This window comes from Myxine glutinosa, chromosome 6 (assembly GCF_964187855.1).
Source record: "Myxine glutinosa chromosome 6, kmMyxGlut1.1, whole genome shotgun sequence".
In the NCBI taxonomy this organism is placed as follows: domain Eukaryota; kingdom Metazoa; phylum Chordata; class Myxini; order Myxiniformes; family Myxinidae; genus Myxine; species Myxine glutinosa.
Window position 1 is genome coordinate 85,294,670 of NC_136266.1, and position 27,685 is coordinate 85,322,354.

Genomic DNA, 27,685 nt, shown 5'->3' on the forward strand with positions numbered 1-27,685 from the left:
CCAAGGCAAGGATTACACGAGGTGGTTTGCCTTTGCTTTCCCAGTGGTAGTCAAAGCAGAAATTTATAATTTAGCCAGGGTGCACGTGATACCTCGCCGACACCATAGGATCTTTAACATCCACCAATTAATTATTGCTGGACGGGACATGCAGTTTACCATCCATTCGAGGGATTTTTATTATTTTTTTGTGTACAAGATCGAGACTCGTGTAAGAGCTAACATTAATGACAAAATAACAAACTGACACATAAAACATATGATAAAGGGAGCGGGAGACAAGATGGGGAGAGAGAGGGAAGCACACAAGTACAACATTCGAGAGCAGGGACATCGGGAGATCTGTGGGAGGCACAGGGCTTGGGGGGAGGAGGCATGGGAAAGGGGGGAGGGGGGGAGGTGGGGCACATCTAATGATGGCACACATCTGCACACATCTGCATCAGATGGCACACATCTGCTTGGTCGAGATTCACACCTAAGCCAGACAGCTCAGAGAAGAGTTCACCTCCCTCTAAGCTATCCTGCCAGCCCATAAATCAAATAAATGGTTGAAAATAAATAAACCTATACTCTTTATCTCTTTGCTATTCCAATACTAGGGGGAATAAAGCGTTGCAAGTTTGAGCAGGACCGTTGTTAGCAACTCAGCTTGCATATACACAACCAACAACCATTACAGTTCTATGCCGCCAATCATCTGTAAACTTTTCATTCACACAATTACCTCCTTCCGCCACCGAAGGTGCACGGAGGCTATGTTTTCACCATTGTTTGTCTGCTGTCTGTCTTCAGGCAAGGTATCTCAAAAAGTTGTGACAAGGACGAATTGATTCGATTTTGGTGAAGATCTGGATCCAGATAATAGAGTTTTGAAAGTCATTCTTCACAAATGAGAGATCTGGCCAAAAACGATATATAGTACAATATTTCAAAAAGTTGCGGACAAATTATGACATCCTTGGTGGATGAGTTGGACAGGTGACAAGAACAAGCCGATTCGATTTTGGTTCAGGTCCAGATGCATTTCTGGCCTTTCAGTGGGATACAAACCGTAAACTGTTCAGCCTGGCGGAGGTGTGCACTCTACCGAGTGCCGCTCTAGTTTAGACATGTGTTTTGTCCTACTCGTACTTGTTCAATTTGTTCGACAGAATTTCTTCAGTTCTGTGATTCCTAAGGAGTCTCCTTTGTGGATTGCTCATAATAACCATGTTATTCCCAGTTCTTGATGATGTACTGCTCCTATCTTTTTATTATCCCACTAACAGCCATCTTGATTTTCAGCTAGAAACGCGTCATTAGGATTCTCAGTTACTCGCTTTATAAAGACAAAGTCCCACTAAATTGTTATCTTCCATTGGCACACAAAAGTTCTGATCCAACTCCAACTTCCGTCGTATTACAAAAGAAGGCAGATGTTGTGATTGCAGTTAACGCTGGACTTTCCCATTATATCTCCTGTAGTTTAAAGGTGAAAACGAGCTGTATTTGCTGTGCAAAAACAAAGGTGTATGCATTAGGAGAAAGAAGAAGATAATATTTCCTCACCTGCCTTTGAGCAGGAAAAACACGATAAGGATCAACACAATAAGACCTGTCACAATGGACAGCCACACGATTGTGTTCTGGCTTTGCTCTCCCATCAGGTCAAGTGCTGTTTAAATAGAGACAGACAGATCTCATGTTACCATAATTATACCTATAAGATTATCCTCTTATTGCCATTGATGCAGGCTGTCCTATTTCTGTGAAGCATAGTAATATAACGCAATGGCATAACCATCACTATTTGTGCTGCTAGTTCGTGGATTGGACATGCTCCTTCAATGGTGTGCAGCCTATGCGTTGTACAATGGAGTACACCATTCATTGGAAGATGTTTCAAGTGGTACTCGCTTGCACTCAAGGAACTGTGAATGGTATCTTTCACAGGAACAACACAATTTGTTTGGAACTTACCGACATCCTAATGGAATGAGTATATGAATGAAAGAATGAATGAAAACCATTTTAAAGAAATGAGTTCAATAGTTAATGAGCATGAGAGCCAGGTGTTGGCTTAGCCGTTAGGGTGCCGGCTTGGGATCCTAGGATCCTGGGTTTGTAATCCCGGTCGATCGCTGAATTAACACCAGGGGGGTTGACTCAGCCTGTCATCCTTCCAAGGTCGGCAAATTGAGTACCAGCTCACCGGTAATTCCCTGTGTGTCGCAAGAGGCGACTAACAGGGTTGGCGGCAGGAAGGGCATCCGGCTGTAAAACATTGCTTCAAAAAGGGGACCATGGTGCCCGAAAAAGGCCAACCCCTGCTCTGCGGGGAAAAATGACCTCTAAAGGTGGTTCAATTAATGAGCGTGAAAGACTGTCTGTTTTCAGAATCGGTACATATGAGTATGTTTGACTTTGGTATAAAGTCAAAGATCATACTCCTTCCATCCACCAAGACGTTTTCATATATGGACTGCATGAACCTCTGAACTAACTTGTATGAGACCGGAAATGATCAGAAAAGTAGTTATTCCAAATTAAAAAGTGCTTACCAATATTAATCAATGGTTCATCGTTCACTACACTTTGTGCATTTCTAATTATCTGGCATGGAGAGGTACAAATTGTGAGGATGCCTATAAAAAGTGGGGCTCACACTGCTCAGAGGTTTGGAAGTGGAAGGCGGTGCTGAAAGGGCCGAGTCCTGCAGCCGTCCTGGCGCGAATCTGCACGGAGTACATCGTCGCTGGTTTGAGGCCTGTCAGCGTCACGCTGGTCCACTTTGACTTCACAGTTGTGTAACTGACTTTCTTCTGGACCTGAAAGGTTAATGCAACTGAAAAAATGCCTCTCATACGAAATGCAACACTTTACATGAAAAGCAGAATTTTCATGCATGAAGAAAACACATTACCAGAATTTGAGAGAATCATTCTTACACTGCAGTGAATAAGTGAGGGTGATAATAGTGGGTTTATGGGATTGGGTATAATAAATAACTAGTTCTGCTCGTGCATTGTAGATCGGTGTCGGCAGACAAGGAAAACAATGAATGGAATCAACAGAACGTTGATTGAAGTATGCTAACTGCTATGTGAGACAATGGTGTTGGCTTAGCGGTTAGGGTGCGGATTAGCATCCTAGGATCCTGAGTTTGAATCCCAATCGATCGTTGGATTAACACCAGGGGGGTTGACTCAGCCTTTCATCCTTCCGAGGTCGGCAAATTGAGTACCCGCTCACTGGTAATTGGGGTGCTGCATCAACGGCACAACCACGCTTCCAGAAAAATGATGCAACCAGCAGCCACAGATTGCATACAAAACAACAATTGCGATGTGAAGCAAAGAGAACCTAACATATAGTGGGGGGGGGGGGGGGGGGGGGGGGAGGCGATGTACTCAATTTCAAGTTCGTGTGCAGTTCATGTTAATTTTGGGCAACCACTATAAATGTATTCTACATGTTAATTTTGGCCTTAAAACGATCATTCATTCATTCATTCATGTTAATTTTGGGTTCTCTTTGGAGTTGGAAAGAGGATTGATGAGAAGAAGAAGAAGTTCAAGGAGTGGCAGAAGGCGAAGGGTACGGGAGCAGAAAAAGCAGAGCACGAAAGTTATAAGGCAGCCAGGAAGGCTGCAAAGAAAGAGGTAGCAAAGGCGCAGGAGGCATGTAGGAAAATGTTCGGAGAACGCTTGGATTTGGAAGAGGGTCAGAGAGCGGTATTCAGGATTGCAAAGCAGATAGCGAAAGAGAGGTGTGATGTGATGGGGGTCAGTTGCTTGAAGGATGAAGTGGGACAAATCGTTGTGGACCCAGATGGAATTGAAGGAAGATGGAAAAGATATATGGAAATGCTGTTGAATACAGAGAATGAATGGGATGGAAACATAGAGAGTAACCCAGTTTTAGGACCAGCAGAGAAGATAACCGAGAAGGAAGTTGAGGAAGCGATAAAAGCAATGAAGAGTAGAAAAGCAGGAAGGCCGACGGGAGTTGTGGGAGATATGTTGAAGGCAGCAGGAAGTTGCGGTGTGAAGAGAATGACAAAGATCTGTAATCTGGTGGTGAAAGAGGGCCGCATTCCAATGGATTGGGAACTGAGTACCCTCGTCCCTCTATACAAGGGGAAAGGTGACCCTCTGGAGTGTGGCTCGTACGGAGCGACAAAGTTATTGGAGCATGGAATGAAGGTATTGGAAAGGGTGTTGGAGAGGAGGATAAGGAAGAAGGTGAAGATCGACGAAATGCAGTTTGGATTTATGCCAGGAAGAGGAACGACAGACACGCGCTCTTTATTGTGAGGCAGTTGCAGGAGAGGTACATGGAGAGGAGGAAGAAGTTGTTTCTTGGGTTTGTTGATCTGGAGAAAGCATTCGATAGGGTTCCACGTGAAGTATTGACATGGGCATTGAGGAAGTTAGAAGTGGAGGAATGGTTGATCAGAGTAGTGATGGCAATGTACAAAAGAGCACGCACAGCCGTAAGGACGAAGGATGGGAACAGTGGTGAGTTTGAGGTGAAGGTGGGAGTGCATCAGGGGTCGGTACTAAGTCCACTACTATTTGTCGCTGTGATGGAGGTGCTGGCTCAGAACGTAAAGGAGGGTTTACCGTGGGAGTTGTTTTATGCAGATGATGTGGTGTTGATTGCGGAAAGTATGGATGGACTGAAGGAAAAGATGAACAAGTGGAAGGAATGTATGGAGACAAAAGGTCTGAAGGTGAATATAGGAAAGACAAAGGTGATGGCAAGTGGTAAAGCATGTGGTGAGGTGGAAAGAACTGGGAAGTGGCCATGTGCTGTGTGCAGGAAGGGTGTCGGAGTGAACTCCATTCAATGTGCGCTGTGCGCTGAGTGGGGTCATCAAAAATGTAGTGGTCTGAGAGGGTCATTAACCTTTTTTTTTTTTTTTTTTTTTTTTTTTTTTTGTATACAAGATCGAGGCTCGTGAAAGAGCGAACATTAATCACACAGAAAGACAAACCGACACATAAAACAAATAACATCGGGAGCGGTAGACAAGATGGGGAGAGAGGGGGAAGAACACAAACACATTTGAGGGGGAAGGACACAAACACAAAACACACAACATTTGAGAGCAGGGACCGAGAGACATGGAGACATGGAGAGATCTGTGGGAGGGAGAGGGCTTTGGGGGGGAGGCATGGGAAGGGGGTGGGGGTGGGAGAGGTATAAAACATATGGACACTGTCAGGACTTCCAGGAAAGAGGTGGAATTTCAAACAAGGTGGATCTGGGGTGAATTAGTGGGGGTAGAAAAGATCAAGGTTTTGGATGGGGGAAGATAAAAGATGGTGGTGAACAGCTGTTTTAAAGACCTGGAGGGATGAGTGGGATTGAAGGGAGTGTGGGAGTTTGTTCCAGAGGCGGGAGAAAGGAGGAATGAAAGAGTGAAGGTGAGCAGAGAGCCGAGATTTCGGCAGTTTAACCATCAGAGGGTTGCTGGCAGATCTTGTGCGACCTGCAGGAATATTTGGGGGACAGAGCACAGAGAGAGCTGGGGGAGCAAGGCCGGAGAGGAGTCGGTAGAAGACAGAAAGACCACCTACCTGCCTGCGGTGAGTGAGTGAAAGGCCCTCAGAGATAGCTTCATCGCGGGAGATTCCAATGATTCTGAAAGCTTTGGTTTCAACAGCGTGAAGCCGAGCTAGGTGTGAGGCAGGAGCACCAGCCCATAGGGGAGAACAGTATTCCATTGAGCTGCGGATGAAAGCCTTGTATGTGGTGAGGAGCTCAGGTGTGCCTAGGAAGGACTTCGCACGACGGAGGATGCCGAGTCGCCGACTGGCTTTGGAGGCCAGCTTGGAAATGTGGTTTTCCCAAGAAAGATCATGGCACATAGTGAGACCCAAAAGCTTGAGCGACAAAACTTCTTGGAGAGGATTGTTGAGAAAGTAGATGGGAGGGTTGTCCAGTCGATCTTTTCGGAGAGACATAGTAAGAGTGTGAGATTTGTCAGGATTGAAAGACATGTTCCACTTGTTTGACCAGTCTGTGATTTTGTCCAGGTCTTCAGAGAGTGAGGAGGCTGCAGACTGCCGATCTGAGGGAAGAGGAATGGAGCGGCAGAGAGTGGAGTCATCAGCAAAGAGATACAGAGGATTTTCCAGAGAGTCGGAGAGATCATTGATAAAGACCAGAAAAAGCACAGGGCCCAGCACACTGCCTTGGGGAACTCCAGCCTGAACAGGAAGGGGAGATGAGAGAAATCCATTCAGGGCCACACGTTGACTACGACCAGAGAGGAAGTCCGCAAGCCATGCATGGAGATTTCCATGGATACCATAGGAGGAGAGTTTGGTGAGCAGAGCTGGGTGCCAGACCGTATTGAAGGCACGTGATATGTCAAGGGAGACAGCTCTGATTTCCTGTTTGGCATTGAGGACCTCCATCCATTGTTGAGACAGCAGAAGCAGCATGTCCAGAGTAGAGTGACCTGGTCTGAAACCAAATTGATGATCAGAGATCAAGCCATTGGAGAAGAGGAAAGATTTCATATCCGAAGCAATGATGGATTCCATGACTTTGCTGATAATTGGGAGCAGGCTGATTGGTCTGTAGTTGCAAGGATCTGTTTTTGCACCTTTTTTGTGTAAAGCAGTAATGTTAGCTGATTTCCAGGATGCTGGCAGATGACCTTGAGCAAAAGATAGGGTGAAAAGAACAGAGAGAGGGTGAGATAGAGCGGCAGAGCAGGATTTTAGGACCCGTGGGCTGATGCCGTCTGGTCCAGTTGCAGAATCAGAGTCGAGGTGAGACAAAAACTCCTCCACCTTGTCAGGAGAGAAGGACACCGAGTCCAGGAGCAGTTGGGTTCGACTGGGAAAGGTGGGAACAGAGAGGGATGGGTTTGGGACTAAAGGTTTTGAGGCAAACACAGAGTTGAGGCATTCGGCTTTGTCACGTGCGATGTCAACTGTGTGGCCATTTGAGGTAAGGGAGGGGATGGTGGGGGAACAAACACCAGAAACGGATTTGACCAGACACCACCAGGATTTGGAGGAAGGAGACAGGTTTGAGAGTTCATTCTTGAGTGAGGAGAGATAGTGCTTCCTGGCACTCCTGAGGGTAGACACACACTTGTTCCGACCTTGGTGGAAGGAACTGAGATTGCCTTCAGTTGGATTAGCCTTCCAAGAGGCAAAGGCAAGTTGTTTCAGGGCAACTGCCTCACCACAAGATTCAGTGTACAATGGACGGGAGGAAGGGTAAGACAACTGAAGACGAGATGGGATAAATCTGTGCATGAGAGAGAGCAGTTTGCTTGGGAAGAATTCCCAGGAAGAATTGATGTCAGAGGCAGTAGAGATGGGAGACCAATCCAGACATTTGATGGCTGCTTGAAGACCGTCCCAGTCGGCCTGAGTGAAATGCCAGACTCGTCGACGCTGAGGAGGCTCTCTGAGAATGGCCAGAGAGATGTCCACTTTGACAAGCACATGATCAGAAGAACCGATTGGAGCAGAAGAAGAGCAGCAGACATTAGCAGGGAAGTTTGTCATGACCAAGTCTAGAAGAGAAGATACTCCATTGGCTGAGATCCGGGTCGGGAAATTGACAGATGTGTCAATCGCAGTGAGTCACAGAAGTCCTTTGCTGAGGTGCCATGACTGGTGAGAGAGGAACCCACACCCAACCAGGTGGCATGATGACAGTTGAAGCTACATTCAAATGCAAGGTGTGCACAGAGGGAGCTGCAGATGGAGGAAATGTTGAGTTGGATCTTGGAGACAGCATGAAGCTGGAAGGTGTGAAAACATTTTGCTACCTCGGAGACATGCTGAATGGAGAAGGTGGATCAGACTCGGCAACGGTTGCCAGAGTGAGATGTGCATGGAAGAAGTTTCGGGAACTGAGTGGCATGCTGATGAGGAGGGGAGTGTCGTTGAAGCTGAAGGGAAAGGTGTATGCTGCATGTGTGAGAAGTGTTATGATTTATGGGAGCGAGACATGGGCCATGAATGTAGAACAGCAACGAAGGCTGGAAAGGGGGGAAATGCGAATGGTTCAGTGGATGTGTGGAGTATCGTTCAGAGAGAGGAAGACAAATGATGAATTGCGAAAGATGATGGGAATAGAGCCTGTGATGGATGCTGTGAAGAGAAACAGGTTGCGATGGTTTGGTCATGTGTTGAGGAAGGATGAAAGTGACTGGTTTAGAAGAGTGATGGAAATGAATGTACAAGGAAGTAGAGGACGGGGAAGACCGAGAAAGACTTGGCTGAAGATAGTGGAAGAAGAATTGCGGGCAAGAGGGTTAACAAGGAGAGATGCAGAAAATAGGGCAAAATGTAGAAGATTGTCATGGGAACCGCAAGGCTAACCCCCACTCTAGCAGGGAAAATGGCCTTAAAATGCATGTTGTTGTTGTTGTTGTTGTATGTTAATTTTGGGCAACCACTATAAATGTATTCTCCATGTTAATTTTGGGCAACTACTATAAATGTATTCTACTGGGTCCTACTAATCGGAAAAATGATGTCGCCATTTTTTTCTGTTGACCTTTATTGACCTTGACTCAAGGTCAAAGTTCAAACGTCATTACAGTGACCATACTTCATTCAAAGTATGTCGACCTTGGTACCAAAATGTGGCAAATTTCACAAGGAACATTGATTATGACATTTGTTTTGTCATTTGCCCTCTCAGATGTTTGCAATATGCAAATTAATAAGCAAATGACCTAATTAGAGAAAAAATATGCATAATTAACATATAGTCTTCACCATACACGTAAATCCTATCACTTCGCATTATTATTGAATGCCAATCATTAGTTACCATCTCAAATGTGTTCTGCTGGATCCTAAACTGGAACAAGCGTTACGCCTCGGTGCCCCATCGGTGAAGTGATGTGAGTTGACAAAGTGGAAGACGCAAGGCGGCCATCTTGGATTTTGACGTGGCGACAAAATTTTCAATAGCGTTCTTCCTTATGCCCAGATACACCCACACACCAGATTAGAAGTTGGTACTTCGCTTATTTTCCAAGATATTCCGCTCACAAGGTTCAGACATACATGGTGGCGGCCATTTGGATTTTGACGTGGCGACCCAATTTTCAATAGCCTTCTTCCTTATGCCTAGTTGCACCCACACACCAAATTAGAATTCGGTCCTTTGCTTACGCACGCACGCACGCACGTCCGCACGCACGGATGGACGCACGCACGGATGGACGCACGCACGGACGGACGCACACACGGACGGAGGGGAAAACCATAGTCCCCCTTTCGCTCCGCGGTGCGACGGGGAACAAAAATATGTTGCTTATTCTTTTCTGTTGACATGTTCTTGATATTAACGGACCTTTGACATGTACTTCACTTTACTTACCTTGACCCAAGGTGAAATGTCAAATGTCATTTTAACCATGTGACGCGAAGAAGCAAAGTGATTTGACATCTGCCAGAATCAATTTTGGTTTTTTTAGGCAACAAATTAAATGTTAAAAATACTAACAATGGCTAAAAACCCAACCAACATGAGCAAATGAGCATGATGAATGAACAGTATAAAGAAAAGCAATGGGAACTTGAATCCAAAAATCAATATTCGAGACATCCGACTTATTTTGCTTGATCGTATCACATGGTTAAAATGACATTTGACATTTCACCTTGGGTCAAGGTAAGTAAAGTCAAGTACATGTCAAAGGTCAGTTAATATCAAGAACATGTCAACAAAAACAATAAGCAACATATTTTTCCAGTTTAGGATCCAGCAGAACACATTTGAGATGGTAACTAATGATTGGCATTCAAGAATGATGCGAAGTGATAGGATTTACGTGTATGGTGAAGACTATATGTTAATTATGCATATTTTCCTTCTCAAATTAGGTCATTTGCTTATTAATTTGCATATTTCAAACATCTGAGAGGGCAAATGACAAAATAAATGTCATAATCAATGTTCCTTGTGAAATTTGGCACATTTTGGTACCAAGGTCGATATACTTTGAATGAAGTATGGTCACTGTAATGACGTTTGAACTTTGACCTTGAGTCAAGGTCACTAAAGGTCAACAGAAAAAAATGGCGACATCATTTTTCCGATTAGTAGGACCCAGTAGAATACATTTATAGAGGTTCGCCAAAATTAACATGAACTGCACACGAACTTGAAATTGAGTACATAGGCCCCCCCACTAGTATCAGGTGTTCTGCCTTCGTTGGAACCCATTTTTGTGTTCCGAGGGAGGGTTACACCCAAAATGTCAGCTTCTCCTTGCTTCCCATGACAGTTAGCATATGTTCTGTTGATTTCATTAATTATGGTATCGGGAATGAAGTGGAGGAAAGGTAGGAAGGTCAATGAAATATTTATGAAGTATAGAGGCCTTGTGTTGGCTTAGCGGTTAGGGTGCCGGCTTGGGATCATAGGATCCTGGGTTCGAATCCCGGTCGATCGCTGAATTAACACCAGGGGGGTTGACTCAGCCTGTCATCCTTCCAAGGTCGGCAAATTGAGTACCAGCTCACTGGTAATTCCCTGTGTGTCGCAAGAGGCGACTAACAGGGTTGGCAGGAAAAAGGGCATCCGGCCATAAAACATTGCTTCAAAAAAGGGACCAAGGTGCCCGAAAAAGGCCAACCCCTGCTCTCCGGGGAAAAATGGCCTCTAAAGGTGGTTCTATAGATGGAAGGAGATTCGTGATCTGTGAATGATTATCTTTCCTTCATTGAGAATGAATCATTTGTGTCATGTGCTCCATGTTATAAATTGGGATTCAATATTAATTGTGCAATTGGGAAACATTATTCAGCAAAAGCAGACAAGTAATCATAAATTGTTGTATTTAGAAGATAAGAAAACCTAACTATACTAAACTTCTTTTTCGGATTCTCCATGTTTACCTCCATTTATCTAAATCCTTGGCCTTTGCGATTGGCATTTGGACCAGAATCATTCAAAATGAAGCTGTTATTAACAGTCCAATTGCAACGTGTCTTGTAATCAAATGACAACTTTACAAATGCAAGGCAGGGGAACCAAGGGGGGGGGGGGGGGGGGGGGGAAACGGTGTAACAAAATAATGTCATGGAGAAAAGGTCATGCGAGCCAATTCATAACTTGCTTCTTGTGATTCAAACCCGACAGAGCATGAAATTTAAAACTAGGAGTGTCGTGTCTTGCATATCTATTTTACAATCTCATCAAACGCCGTGCACATCTGTGGTCATAGTGTGTAAGCAAAAATCAAACACCTTTTCGCTGAATGTGATTTCGTACTCCAAAATGGTGCCGATGTCATGCTCGGGCGCGGTCCACGAGAGACCGAGCGAATCCTTGGCAACGCTTTCCTGGTGGATGTTGGTCACTTGCCCGAACTCTGCAGCACACCACCACAATTAGGATCCCTCTTTAAATCCACAGCTTTCTCAACTCCAAGGAAACAAAGACAGAAGGAAATGCATTTTGGCATGCCCATGGACAGTCCAATTAAACTCAACATTCACGTCAATTTAAGGTATCTGCAGAGTCTACATGGCTAAAGCATTGGCCCAAAGGGGTTAGGGTTTCACTTTAAAACCCCCAAAGGGTTTGTTTCAAACCTTTAAAACCTAAAACCAACACTCTTGTGAAATATATCATGTAATATTTTACTTCTGCATGATCAAAAATGAGGCAGCCACATTAACATACTCTCAAAAGTGCAGGTGTGTTCAATGATGCAGTGCTTTCTGCTGGCATCGGCAGGAGAGCTTTAGTTGAAGGCAACTCTACTGGGAACTCAGGTCAAGAACAGACAGGTCAGAAAAGTTCCTACTACCTGTAATTAAGATAGCCATGGCTATTACGTACTCGACTCTGAGCATTTGACTGCATTCAGATAAGTAAAATTTGAGCTAAATTCAGGTGACACATTCACACATGTTCAGCTGAATAATCTTTCATTGCGGTTGTCTCAAAAGCATTAACCTTGTGGCAATGTAGAATATAGCTCACTCCATTCTCGACTTTGCTGCTAGACTGTATTCACCTGGTTTGTTTGCTTTATTGGTAGACCTGTGGTCTTACGTGATCACTTCGAAACTCAATTCATGCTTTGTTCACCTCCGGCTTTGCTTCTTTGTGAATCTAAAGTGGAAGAAAAGAGCTTTGTGGCTGAAGTAGTGGAAGGCCACTCTTGGGCATGAAAAACGTCGGAGGAGCAGAGAGTGAGGTGAAAGGGAGAAGGGGTGTTGGGGTGGAAAACTCAAACTTGTGTCGGAACCGAAGCAGTGTGTCTGTAAATGGAAGAGTCCAGAAGTTTAACCTCTTGAGGAAATCTCTACCTTTAAAGGACATGAGAAAAAAGCAGAAGAAAGATGAGAACTTCACTAAATTGAGCATGAAATTTACCAGATTTTGCCAAAATCCTGTTCCTTGGTCTTCTCCCAAATATGGCATATTCTTCATCTCAATCAGCTGTCACAAATTATTCTCTTTCAGTAACTTTAGCTTCCAAGCAAAATGATTTTTCATTTTATCTTTTCACATTACAGTGCAATATTTGCCCATTCTTCTGTACAAAACGGTTCAAGCTCAATCAAGTAAAGTGTGGAGCATTGATGGACAGCAATCTTCAAGTCATACCACAGATTTTCGTTTGGATTTAGGTCGGGGCTCTGACTGGGCCACTCAAGGACATTCATCTTTTTGTTCCTTAGCAACAGCAGCGTAGCTTTGGCTGTGTGCTTCGGGTCGTTGTCATGCTGAAAGATGAACTTCCGTCCCAATTTCAGGTTTCTTGCAGAGGCCATCAGGTTTTCCTCTAGGATTTTTCTGTATTTTGCTCCATCTATTTTCCCTACTATCTTGACAAGTTCCCCAGTCAGGGGCGTCCAGAGCCAGCAAACAAACGAGGCAAACAACCTCGGGGCCCCAACCCCACACTTTCTCTCTTTTATAACTTTTTAGGGAACTTTATTTGATGAAGATCCTAATTTAGAGTAGCAACGAGTTCATAACTAAAGCAAAATCAGCTTCTGGGTTGAAATGTAACAATGAGGAAATAAGAATGAGCGGATGGGGGGTTTCACTGTACTGTTTAAAAACAATTACAAGAGAAGCTCAGTTCCTAAGGCGGCGACCCCCCCCCCCCCCCCCTGACCACTACTCTCAACGCTCCTGACCCCCGTCCCTGCTGATGAGAAACATCGCCATAACATGATGCTGCTGCCACCATGCTTCACAGTAGGGATGGTGTTCTTTGGTGATGTGATGTGTACCTGTGTTGGGTTTGCGCTAAACGTAACGTTTTGCATTTAGGCCAAAAAGTTCCATCTTGGTTTCGTCGGACCACAAAATTGTTTGCCACATGGCTTCTGAAACCCCGGAGTGTATTTTTGCATACCTCAAACGGGACTCAAGGTGGGCGTTTTTGAGTAATGGCTTCCTTCTTCCCACCCCACTGAACATGCCAGACTTGTGGAGTGCTTGGGATATTGTTGTCGCATGCTCACAGTGACAAGTCTTTGCCATAAAGGCCTGTAGCTCTTTCAAAGTTGCCATTGGCCTCCTGGTGGCCTCTCTGATCAGTCTCCTCCTTGCTTGGTCATCCAGTTTGTAGGGACCGCTTGATCTTGGCAGGGGCTTGGTGGTACCATGCACCTTACACTTCTGAATCATTGTTGCGACTGTGCTCCAAGAGACATTCAAGAACCACCTTTGGAGGCCTTTTTCCCCGCATAGCAGGAGTTGGCCTTTTATGGGCACCATGGTCCCCTTTTTGAAGCAATGTTTTATGGCCGGATGCCCTTTCAGCCACCAACCCTGTTAGTCACCTCTTGCGACACATAGGGAATTACCCATGAACTGGTACTCAATTTGCAAACCTCGGAAGGATGACAGGCTGAGTCAACCACCCTGGTGTTAATTCAGCGATCAACCGGGATTCAAACCCAGGATTCTGGGATCCCAAGCCAGCACCCTAACCGCTAAGCCAACACCAGGCTCCAAGAGACATTCAAGGCCTTTGAAATATTTTTATACCCATCCTCTGATCTGTACCTTTCCACAACTTTATCCCGGAGGTCTTTTGAAAGCTCCTTGGTGCTCATGGTTGAACTTTTGCTGTGAAATGCACTACTCAGCAGAGGAAACCTACAGGAACAGCTGATTTTATTCTGAAACTAGAACGCCACTCAGTAGAGCGCATACTCCCGCCGTGGGTTTAGTTGGAATAATACGTTTTGTTTAACATCCCCTCTCCCCAAAACAATAAATGAAAAAGAAAGTAAGCCCTAATTGTCAGAGAATTAATTTTGATATATCTCGGAATTAGAGGAGAAAAACATCATTTAAGAATAAGAATAAAAGCTTTAATGCAGTAAAACAGAAAAAATCTTTCCCAAATATTTTTCAAAAAAAAATTCCTGGATCCAGAATAATATCCTGACCTTCACCAAAAACTAATCAATTCTTCCTTATCCCAAGGGCAATCATCCCACCAACTTTCATCCAAATCCGTTCAGAACATTTCCAGATATCTTGTTCACAAACACACGAACACACACACACACACACACACACACACACACACACACACACACACACACACACACACACACACACACACACACACGGACACGAGTGAATGCATTACTCCCTGGCGGGAGTAATAATCAGAATCGCTACAGAGGCCATTAACTTGGTGTGTGATTTTGAAAATGATTGGTTACACCTGTACTAACTTACAATTGCTATTATACGGAGGGGGGGGGGGGGGGACACTTATCCAACCAAGATATACGAGTTTTGTATTTTTAATAATTTTCTGAAATTTGTAGAATTTGTTTTTCACTTGGAAGTTGGAGGTTATCATGTGTAAATAAAGGTGGGAAAAATCTGATTGAATGCAATTTAATACCTGGTTATAAGGCAAACAAGCGTTACGCCTAGGTCCCCCCGTCGGTGAAGTGATGTGAGTTGACAAAGTGGAAGACGCAAGGCGGCCATCTTGGATTTTGACGTGGAGACCCGATTTTCAATAGCGTTCTTCCTTATGCGTAGATACACCCACACACCAGATTAGAAGTTAGTAGTTCGTTTATTTTTCAAGATATTTCGCTCAAAACGTTCAGACATATATTTGGTGGCGGCCATCTTGAATTTCGACGTGGCGACCCAATTTTCAATAGCGTTCTTCCTTATGCGTAGATACACCCACACACCAGATTAGAAGTTAGTAGTTCGTTTATTTTTCAAGATATTTCGCTCAAAACGTTCAGACATATATTTGGTGGCGGCCATCTTGAATTTCGACGTGGCGACCCAATTTTCAATAGCGTTCTTCCTTATGCGTAGATACACCCACACACCAGATTAGAAGTTAGTAGTTCATTTACTTTTCAAGATATTCCGCTCACAAGGTTCAGACATTTACTTTTCAAGATATCACGCTCACAAGGTTTAGATATGGTGATAGCCATCTTGGATTTTGACGTGGCGACCTAATTTTCAATAGCGTTCTTCCATATGCCTACTTGCACCCACACACCAGATTAGAATTCGGCCCTTCGCTTACGCACGCACGCACATCCGCACGCACGTCCGCACGCACGGACGGACGGACGGACGCACACACGGACGGAAGGGAAAACCAGAGTCCCCCTTTCGCTCCGCGGTGCGACGGGGGACAAAAAGGTGAAAATTTTGAAAGGGGGTGTAGACTCCATGAAGGGGGTGTTTTCATAGACTAATAGGCACTGTATACAGCGTGGTCCAAAATGATGTGCAACTTTTTAATTAACTACAATATTTTTTTTTTATTGGCTGATGTTTGTTTTTGTCTAGTAATACAAGGGATTAGTAAAAATGTTGTTTATTATCGCAAAATAAATTCTTCAGCAAGCCAGGATCCTGCTGTGATCCAGCAGTGATATCATTAGTCGTTGATGAATTGCTCAATCCAAGCAGCGTGCTTCTGGATGACACTGCCTCATAGACACAGAAGTTGTCGATGACTCGGCTGAGAACTGGAGCCAGTTTGAATCGGATTTCTCATGTGATGTTATTTTTCAACTCATGCAGTGAGTGTGGATTGTTTTCATCGACTTTTGCTTTAACGGACCCACATAGCCCACATATAGTGCGCATTCAGAAAGTATTCAGACCTCTTCACTTTTTTCACATTTTGTTATGTGAAACAGCCTTATATAAAAAACAGCCTTATATGACAGCCTTATATGCTGAAATCGTTTAAATTCATTTTTTCCCTCATCAATCTACACTCAATACCCCATAATGACAAAGAGAAAACAGGATTTTAGAAAGTTTTGCAAATTTATTAAAAAGAAAAAACTGGAATTACACATTGACATAAGTATTCATACCCCTTGCTATGACACTTGAAATTTAATTCAGGTGCTTCCCATTTCTCTTGATCATCTTTGAGATGTTTCTACACCTTGATTGGAGTCCACTTGTGGTAAATTCAATTGATTGGACATGATTTGGAAAGGCACACACCTGTCTATATAAGGTCTCACTGCTGACAATGCATATCAGAGCAAAAACCAAGCCATGAGGTCGAAGGAACTGCCTGCAGAACTCAGAGACAGGATTGTGTCGAGGCACAGATCTGGGGAAGCCCACAAAAAACATCTCTGCTGCATTGAAGGTTTCCAAGAGCACAGTGGCCTCCATAATTCTTAAATGGAAGAAGTTTGGAACAACCAGAACTCTTCCTAGAGCTGGCCGCCCGGCCAAACAGCAATCGGGGGAGAAGGGCCTTGGTAACAGAGGTGAACAAGAACCCGATGGTCACTCTGGCTGAGCTCCAGAGATCCTGTGTGGAGATGGGAGAAACTTCCAGAAGGACAACCATCACTGCAACACTCCACCGATGTGGGCTTTATGGCAAAGTGGCCAGACGGAAGCCAAACAGTTCAATCTTGGTTTCATCAGACCACAGAATCTGGTTTCTCACAATCTAAGAGTCCTTTCGGTGTTTTTTGGCAAACTCCAAGCGGGCTTTCATGTGTCTTTCACTGAGGAGAGGCATCTGTCATTTGTTTTTTTTTAACATTTGTTTTTTTTTTAGCATTTGTTTGTTTAACGTCTTAGGATTACGTTAGTAGGATTCTACATTATTCCCTGTCAACTAGCAACCATTGAAATTGGTTTAAATACCGTGATACTGTTCAAAATACCTTAATTAGTTGGTGTAGTACACTGCTTTATTCTACCAAGTGAGTGCGCAGGGGTATTTCCCCGATTTCTTTGTTCGTTATGGTGCTGCAGTAACTGTATATTGAACAGATACCGTTTCAGATCATCATGTACGACTCTGCCAAAAGTCGTGCAAGTAGTTGCCACCAGCTGTGCAAGTCGGCATGGCAACCTTTTAGGAGAACTTGCAATAGTCCTCTTGCAGATTTTTTCCTGGGTCCCTCATCATGAATAACTCGACCCAAACAAAGCCAATGGAAATCTGATGGAACTTACCCAGGCAGTGTATAATGAGCAGAGGCCTACAGGCCTAATGTTTTAGGCCCACCAGAAAACAAAGATGGCGGATATTTCATTACGTCTCGGTGCTATGGTAGGTTAAGTCAAGCGACAGATGTGGGTCCAACCAATACCAATTCAGCAGCTGTCCGACCAAAAGGTGCAGAAAAAAAAAAAGACCCCGAACAAGAACCCCAACGACAATAATAACAGTAACACAAAGCTCTTTAGATCTGCGACATGTCGCAGGTAAAAAGAGGGTCATATAAGTAAAATAATGACAGCTCTTTGAAAAGTTGCACATCATTTTGGACCACCGTGTATACTTCAGAAACCTTATGGTTATATAGCTACCAATCACTCCAAACGGTAAGTGGTGAGAGTGCCGGAACCGAGTCCCATACATCCCTTGCTACACAGTCCTGGCAACGATAAGCACCGCCTGTCACGCGAAAGCATTATCTCTCGCTTCACCACGCATAGACCGGAGTCATTACCCTGCACGCGTGAAGCGAAAAGCAGGGTTACGCATTCGGTTGCGGACGTATGTGTGGCGTGCGTGTCTGCATTTTTAAAATACATCTACTCGGCAATCTTTAGTCCAATTGACATTAAATTTTACTATAAGAGCGCCTCTGCCTGCTGAATGGTTTAATTCATAATCATGACGTCATAGGTCACGTGGTACGGACGCCATCTTGGAAAAACGTTACACCTCTATATCTCCCAAACTGCTCAATGGAAAAAAAGTTTTAACATGGCTCATTGTCAAGTACTCCCCATGGGGAATAAGATGTGTTGATGATGATGTCATCGGTGCATTCATTATGACGTCATCATTCGACAAGAAGAACTCCATCCAATCAGTATGAAAAAAATTTATGCAATTCTTGGTCTGATTGCCACGAAATTGTTACCATAGGAGCGCCTCCTCCTGTATAATATTTTAATCATAATTATGACATCATAGTACACGTCGTACAGGCGCCATCTTGGGAAAAACCGAAAAACGTTGCACCTCTATATCTCCAAAACCACTCCATGTAAAAAATTGAAACGTGGCTCATCGTAAAGAACTCTATATGCGGAATAGGTGTTGATAACGATGACGTCATTGGTGCCTTAATTATGACGTCATAATTTGACAGGGTCATAGCTTAGTGTGATCAGTTTGAAACGTATTGAACGTGATCAACGCAACAATTATACAACAGAATATAAATTTATGATGGAATTGCTCACGTAGTCTGGCGGCCATATTGCATCAAAGAAAAAAACCAGGAGAGTTGGCCTGCACCACGTTGACTGCGCAGGGTAAGTATTCTATGAATACCATGTAGTTATTGAATGCGGTCTGGAGCAATGATGATGTAAAGCCGTTCTCCGACCTGAGCCGAACGCCGTGACGTCTCCGCCACAACGCACGGTTTTGTCTGCGGCTCCTCGAAGATAATCTCGCAGCGCTAATTATAACGATGATGACAGCTAATTATAATTATAGCATTATATCGATGATATAACGATGATATAAGATGGCAGATGTTAATGTCACAGTTTCGAGTCACACATTGATTGGTATATATGCGTAAGGTTTCAGAAATCCCGAGTGGATGGAAACTTGCTGTGTTGCCCTGATGATGCCTAAAGAGGGCGAAACTGGTCTGTAACTGCATTTTCATTCACTTGTGACAGCATATCTGACATTACATCGTTATGGAGATAACCAACGACAGACACACACACACACACACACACACACACACACACACACACACACACACACACACACACACACACAAACACACACACAAACAAACACACACATACACACACACAAACAAATACACACACACACACACACAAACAAACACATATACACACACACACACACACATACACACACTCTCTCTCCGTTTGTCTTTTTCATGAGCCACTGTGCATTCAAAATACTGCTGAACATACACTACCGGTCAAAAGTTTTAGTACACCTCATTTTTTCCAGTTTTTATTGAAATTTACGCAGTTTAATGTCTCAATGTACTCTGAAATGAAGCATAGAACAAATAAACAATTGGAGAAAAAAAAGAAATCATAGAATCATTTTGTTTAACAAAATTTAATTGAAATTTTTGACTCAACAAAGTAGCCACCTTTTACAGATATAACCGCTGAACACACTCGTGGCATTCTTTATACAATGGAAATCAAATATTGTTCGGGAAGTTCTTCCCAACACTGTTGCAGAAGTTCCCACAAATGTGTTGCACTTGTAGGTTGCTTTGCTTTCAACCTTCTGTCCAGTTCATCCCAAACCAGCTCGATGGGGTTTAAGTCTGGAGACTGTGCTGGCCTTTCCATGATTTGAAGCCTACCGTCTTGTTCTTTTCCTCGAAGGTAGTTTTGACATAGCCTGGAGGTGTGTTTAGGGTCATTATCTTGCTTTAGGATAAACCCCTGACCAACTAGGCGTATACCAGAGGGTATTGCATGGCACTGCAAAATGCTGTGGTAGCTAGTCGACCTGTCAAACCTGCAGCTTGAAGTCTTCTCTTCACAGTTGAAACTGAGACTTGCTTACTTCGACCAGTGTTAAGCTGTGCTTGAAGCTGTTGTCCTGTGAGCTGCCTATCACGCAAGCTGGTGACTCCCAGAAACTTGTCTTCTGATTCTGTTGTGGCTTTGGGTCTGCCAGACCTCTTCCTGTCAGAGTTTCCTCCAGTTTCCAATATACTACTTCCTGCAGTGCAATATTGTCCAAATAATGCTTCAGAGGGTGTAATAACAGTCTGTTCCAATACTGCTTTTATACAGACAGGGGGTTTGTAATCAAGTAATCAGCAGAGGTTGGGGACACCTGTAAGAATTGTTTGCATCAACTTTCAAGGCTTAATTTACTTACATTGCTGCAGAACAGCTGTAAGTTGTTAACCCATTACTTGTTCCCTGAAGAAGGCCTTTTTTTTCAATATAACTGTGCAATTTACATTATTTTCCCGTTTTTGCTAACCTAAACTTTTTTTAACCTCGAGCAGTTTACTGCTTACCTTTGTACCATTTCAGGTTATTCACTGGACAGTAAACTGCGTAAATTTCAATAAAAACCGGAAAATTGAGGTGTTCTAAAACGTTTGACCGGTATGGTAGTGTGCAAGTATAAATATTTTTTTGTACGTTTGTCACAGGTAGGACAAGGCACTGGGAGACACAATTAAGTGCATTTGTACAACGTTTGTAAACAATGATTTGCATTCATTATAGCTCAGTTTTTAATTCCTTCTACATTGTCTTGGGATAAGTTTTGCATGCATTGACATTACATGAAATGACAGCAAGTTTGTACACTTAGAAATGCTCACTGATTGCATCACTAAGGGATGCTCTGTTTGCCATTCCCATCTGAGGACAGAGCACATGATGCCGGGATCTCAGGTTTAATTACGAGTGGCATTCCAAATGTTCTTGGAACAAGATCTTCATGAAAGTCCAGGAAACGCCAACGTTTATGTATCTTTGATTAAATCAGTATTTATATAATTAGCAAGGAAATGCTTTGTTCTTGTAAACTATACAGACATGAATGTTGAAAAAAAAATATGAAAACGGTATATTTTGGAGGATTGGAAGTATCTCATTCCAAGACATTTTTGAATGCCATAGACATCTCCTAGATTGTGTTGATCTGTCCGACTATTGTCTCCATCCTAGTCCAGTGACATCAGCTAATGTCTTTGAAGAAGACGTTTTTTCACGAGCCAATTAGAATCCAATAGTGGTTGGAGGAGAAAAATGAGGTTAAAAAAGATCGATCTAACTAAATAATAGTTCACAAAGTAATGGATAATGTCTCATGGTTGAGCTAAAGCCAGTGGGTTATAAGCATGGAGCACCAAGTGTTACGGATTCGTCACTCCGGTGTTGTGGTTTTCATCCACTTGAAACATATCTGGTTCTATGTATTATTATTATGATTGTTTGAGGGAAATAGCCATTATTATTGTCAAAAGGTAAAAAGGTTAATGTTAAATGAAACAGGAAACCGGATCGGGAAATGAAGACGAAGAAGAAGAGGAGAGAGAAAAGAAGGGGGCAAAAAGTCGGACAAAAAGCTGGTCGCTTCAAGCTCCGGAGCGAGCGTGGTCAAACGAAAGTCGCGAGTGAACTTGGAGTTTCTTGAAAGGAATTCCTGCGATAGGTGTTATCGCTGGCATTGATAAACCTGCGTGGTCAGGTTTGGCGTTGGGATTCTGAAGAACCATCGCCGGGTCGTTGCGACTCAAATACGAGCCGTCGGCCATTTTAACACAAGCGCTTTGCTCATCGCAAAAAGGTCTATGCTTCCCGTCAGCCTTTTTCACCATTCCGACGTCTATCTGGGATGTGTGTGTGTGCAACGCGGAGTTTGAAGATTAATTTGCGGTTCGCCGACTGAACCCTGAATGTTCATACCTGGAGGGCGCCTTTGGATTTCCCATTCCTCCATGAGTTTGCCTTACGCGGTTTTGGACCACGTGACTTTTTGCACCGCATCGGCCGCCTACGCCTTTTGTGCTGTTTTGGCGGTGTGACTGAGCCCGTCATCTGAACGGTGTTCGGGTTTCGATTAGATATCGCTCTGACGCTCGCTGGAGGGGATCACCTTTGAGCTATAGAGACATTGGGGAGTGTTCTTTTTCACTCACATGGAGCACAGTGAGTTATCTTACCCTAGCTGATGGTACCATCATAAGATGTGTTGATTGTATTGTTGATTGCTATTATTGTTGTATCGTTATTCTGGTGTGAATTTTAATACAATATTTGTTTGTTGATAACCATTGGTGTGGTTTCACGAGTGATTTTGACACGGAGTAACACATTATTCTGCTGTGGCTCCTCTCGGGGCTCGGAGGTACACCGTGACCAGGGGGTCGGGGAGGACCACATAACACAAGGGAATAACTGACAGATGAAGGGATGAGAAATGATGAGGACATGGAATGAAATAAAAAATGGAATAAAATATGTGACAGATGAGAGAATTCGGCACAATGTGCATGTTTAGGTGAACACTACTACTGACTGTAGGGAAGGGAATGGCAATGTGCGTGTTTAGGTGAACACGACTACTGACTGTAGGGAAGGGAATGACAATGTGCATGTTTAGGTGAACACTACTAATGACTGTCGGGAAGGGAATGGAATGGCAATGTGCATGTTTAGGTGAACACGACTACTGACTGTAGGGAAGGGAATGGAATGACAATGTGCATGTATAGGTGAACACTACTAATGACTGTAGGGAAGGGGAATGGCAATGTGCGTGTTTAGGTGAACACGACTACTGACTGTAGGGAAGGGAATGACAATGTGCATGTTTAGGTGAACACTACTAATGACTGTCGGGAAGGGAATGGAATGGCAATGTGCATGTTTAGGTGAACACGACTACTGACTGTAGGGAAGGGAATGGAATTGACAATGTGCATGTATAGGTGAATACTACTAATGACTGTAGGGAAGGGAATGGAATGGCATTGTGCATGTTTAGCTGAACACGACTAATGACTGCAAGGAAGGGAATGGCAATCTGCATGTTTAGATGAACACTACTTATGACTGTAGGCAAGGAATTAAAATGTGAATGTTTAGATGAACACTACTAATGACTGTAGGGAAGGAATTAAAATGTGAATGTATAGATGAACACTACTTATGACTGTAGGGAAGGAATTAAAATGTGAATGTATAGATGAACACGACTTATGACTGTAGGGAAGGAATTAAAATGTGAATGTATAGATGAACACGACTTATGACTGTAGGGAAGGAATTAAAATGTGAATGTATGGATGAGCACGACTTATGACTGTAGGGAAGGAATTAAAATGTGAATGTTTAGATGAACACTACTAATGACTGTAGGCAAGGAATTAAAATGTGAATGTATAGATGAACACTACTAATGACTGTAGGGAAGTAATTAAAATGTGAATGTTTAGATGAACACTACTAATTACTGTAGGGAAGGAATTAAAATGTGAATGTTTAGATGAACACTACTAATGACTGTAGGCAAGGAATTAAAATGTGAATGTATAGATGAACACTACTAATGACTGTAGGCAAGGAATTAAAATGTGAATGTATATGGACTGATGGACTGAAGGGTTGGTTTTGCGGAAATTGCGGAAAGTATGGATGGACTGAAGGAAAAGATGAACAAGTGGAAGGAATGTATGGAGACAAAAGGTCTGAAGGTGAATATCGGAAAGACAAAGGTGATGGCAAGTGGTAAAGCATGTGGTGAGGTGGAAAGAACTGGGAAGTGGCCGTGTGCTGTGTGCAGGAAGGGTGTCGGAGTGAACTCCATTCAGTGTACAATGTGCGCTGAGTGGGTTCATCAAAAATGTAGTGGTCTGAGAGGGTCATTAACCAGTGTGGCAGCTACATTCAAATGTAAGGTGTGCGCAGAGGGAGCTGCAGATGGAGGAAATGTTGAGTTGGATCTTGGAGATGGCGTGAAGCTGGAAGGTGTGAAAACATTTTGCTACCTCGGAGACATGCTGAATGGAGAAGGTGGATCAGACTCGGCAACGGTTGCTCGAGTGAGATGTGCATGGAAAAAGTTTCGGGAACTGAGTGGCGTGCTGATGAGGAGGAGAGTGTCGCTGAAGCTGAAGGGAAAGGTGTATGCTGCATGTGTGAGAAGTGTTGTGATTTATGGGAGTGAGACATGGGTAATGAACGTAGAGCAGCAACGAAGGCTGGAAAGGGTGGAAATGCGAATGGTTCGATGGATGTGCGGAGTATCGTTGAGAGAGAGGAGGACAAATGATGAATTGCGAAAGATGATGGGAATATTGCCTGTGATTGATGCTGTGAAGAGGAACAGGTTGAGATGGTTTGGTCATGTATTGAGGAAGGATGAAAGTGACTGGTTGAGAAGAGTGATGGAAGTTAATGTAGAAGGAAGTAGAGGACGGGGAAGACCGAGAAAGACTTGGCTAAAGATGGTGGAAGAAGAAATGCGGGCAAGGGGGTTAACAAGGAGAGATGCAGAAAATAGGGCAAAATGGAGAAGATTGTCATGGGGACCGCAAGGCTAACCCCCGCTCTAGCGGGGAAAATTGCCTTAAAATGCATGTTGTGTATAGATGAACACTACTAATGACTGTAGGGAAGGAATTAAAATGTGAATGTATAGATGAACACTACTAATGACTGCAGGGAAGGAATTAAAATGTGAATGTATAGATAAACACTACTTATGACTGTAGGGAAGGAATTAAAATGTGAATGTTTAGATGAACACTACTTATGACTGAAAGGAAGGAATTAAAATGTGAATGTAGAGATGAACACTACTTATGACTGTAGGGAAGGAATTAAAATGTGAATGTTTAGATGAACACTACTTATGACTGTAGGGAAGGAATTAAAATGTGAATGTTTAGATGAACACTACTTATGACTGAAAGGAAGGAATTAAAATGTGAATGTATAGATAAACACTACTTATGACTGTAGGGAAGGAATTAAAATGTGAATGTTTAGATGAACACTACTTATGACTGAAAGGAAGGAATTAAAATGTGAATGCATAGATGAACACGACTTATGACTGTAGGGAAGGACATAAAAATGTGAATGTATAGATGAACACTACTTATGACTGTAGGGAAGGAATTAAAATGTGAATGTATAGATGAACACTACTTATGACTGTAGGGAAGGAATTAAAATGTGAATGTATAGATGAACACTACTTATGACTGTAGGGAAGGAATTAAAATGTGAATGTATAGATGAACACTACTTATGACTGTAGGGAAGGAATTAAAATGTGAATGTATAGATGAACACTACTAATGACTGTAGGGAAGGAATTGACTGGGTGGCGATCAGATGGGTTCTGAAAATTTTGAAAGTGAGGAGATGGGCAAACAACCTAAATACGAGGAAGGAAACTGAGAATGGTTTGTTCAGTGAACTATATAGTGTGGAAGGGATCGGGTGGGATGGGAAGGGTGTTCTTCAGCAAGACAGACGAAGTTCAGAAAACTTCACCAAAATAAATAAATAATAAATAAAGCCTCAAACAAACGATATCCAACGAGTGCAACGGAAAAACACTGACATCCTTCATTATAATAGTTTAACAATAGAACCAGACACGTGTTGTTAATTATAGAATCTGATGTATGAACCAGAAAAAAATAATTACATTATTATGCGTTTGCTGGTGTGCCGTGTAAATGAAAATGCTGGAAAAAGGAACATCGACGCTAATGCAAGCGACAGCGATAATGGCTTAACGTCGATTTGAAACATGAGTACTGTTGATAATGTAAATGGATAGTGCACCAATAAAAGGGCAAGGTATTAAGTCAAACATTACACCCTCACTTACCGTCTCCGCAAGGTCACATCACACACGTACGAGATGGTTATTTAACTCACAAAACGGGACAATGACCTGTTAGCCAAGCATAATGAAGCAGAGCAGGTGAAAACATTTTCACAAATGAACGCTGGACCGTTTGCTAGAAAGTGGCCTTGGACGAATGTTCAGCCATTGCAGGTATTTGCCGTTTCCAAAACGATCCTTTCAGAAACCGGATGAAGTTCGGATTCAGAGTCCAGTGCTTCACAATCCGGGCAAGTTTGGCGTCTTTTTCTTGCGTTCTTTCTGCCTCTGCACTTGCACTGCCAGCAGCCTTGAGCAGGTAGTGATCAATAGGAAGGATGAGGCTCCCGAAGGAAATGCGTTCACAAGAGGGATGGGGCGGGGGCTCGGATTTGGATGTAGCACGGTATTTCAAAATCGCTGAAGGTAAATGTCAAACAATATGAAGAGAGTCCGATGACCTTTTGTCAAATTGCTTGCGAGCTGCTCTTGAGCTGGCGAATGGTGTGAGTTCTGCAATGCTAGTGGTATGTTTAGAAGCGCAGGTGAGACTGGGCCCTGCAATGCCTGAGGAATGAAGCGGCTGATACAGTTACAATATGCAGGTGCTGATTTGTCAGTGTTGGGTAATAATTTAGTGTTGATACCAACGGTCTCATCACATCGGGAAAGCTCAAGGAACATTTCACCACATTAGCTGAAATACCATTTGTGGTCCACGGCATGCCAGCTGTTCTGACAGCAACATCACAGGCGGTACCTCAACTTGTCAGGGCCAAAGTAAGGTCACCGAGTTTGCTATTGCTGCTATAACCAGATACATTGCAGAAGCGAAAAGTCATGGGAGCAGCAGAATGGGACGGGTGGGCAATATATCCAGATATATGTGTCAAGTCCTTAAATGAGGCCAAAGGTCCTCCGGGGGTCATCAATTCAATGCCGGACCAACTGCTGCGGAGCGAAATTCACCAGACTGATTTACGTTACTGCCAAATAAATCAGCACATTCATTCAGTCGCTCGTTCACTCATTATATATATGTATATACAGTGCATTCAGAAAGTATTCAGACCTCTTCACTTTTTTCACATTTTGTTATGTTGCAGCCTTATGCTGAAATCGTTTAAATTCATTTTTTCCCTCATCAATCTACACTCAATACCCCATAATGACAAACAGAAAACAGGATTTTAGAAAGTTTTGCAAATTTATTAAAAAGAAAAAAATGAAATATTTATTATAAATTTATAAATATTAATTATAAATAAAACTGAAAACTTCTCTCCTCAGTGAAAACTAAAAACTTCTGAAACTGAAAACTGAAAACTTCTCTCCTCAGAGGCCTCTCCTCAGTGAAAGACACAAGAAAGCCCGCTTGGAGTTTGCAAAAAAGCACCGAAAGGACTCTTAGACTGTGAGAAACAAGATCCTGTGGTCTGATGAAACCAAGATTGAATTGTTTGGCATCCGTCTGGCCACTCTGCCATAAAGCCCAGATCGGTGGAGGGTTGCAGTGATGGTTGTCCTTCTGGAAGTTTCTCCCATCTCCACACAGGATCTCTGGAGTTCAGCCAGAGTGACCATCCGGTTCTTGGTCACCTCTCTTACCAAGGCCCTTCTCCCCCGATTGCTCAGTTTGGCCGGGTGGCCAGCTCTAGGAAGAGTCCTGGTTGTTACAAACTTCTTCCATTTAAGAATTATGGAGGCCAATGTGCTCTTGGGAACCTTCAATGCAGCAGAAATTTTTTTGTAGGCTTCCCCAGATCTGTGCCTCGACACAATCCTGTCTCTGAGCTCTGCAGGCAGTTCCTTCGACCTCGTGGCTTGGTTTTTGCTCTGATA

At 43.3% G+C, this 27,685-nt stretch overlaps 1 protein-coding gene across 1 annotated transcript in view; it reads right to left on the reverse strand.

Moving 5' to 3' along the window:
* Positions 1-27,685, reverse strand: part of LOC137430032 (ephrin type-A receptor 3) — a 493,848-nt gene that overhangs the window by 138,383 nt on the left and 327,780 nt on the right. Inside the window, exons 9-11 of the mRNA XM_078780089.1 lie at positions 11,229-11,353; positions 2,648-2,810; positions 1,552-1,657 (exon numbers count right to left, since the gene is read on the reverse strand). Coding sequence (XP_078636215.1) covers positions 1,552-1,657; positions 2,648-2,810; positions 11,229-11,353 — 394 coding nt within the window. The remainder of the gene's footprint in view (positions 1-1,551; positions 1,658-2,647; positions 2,811-11,228; positions 11,354-27,685) is intronic.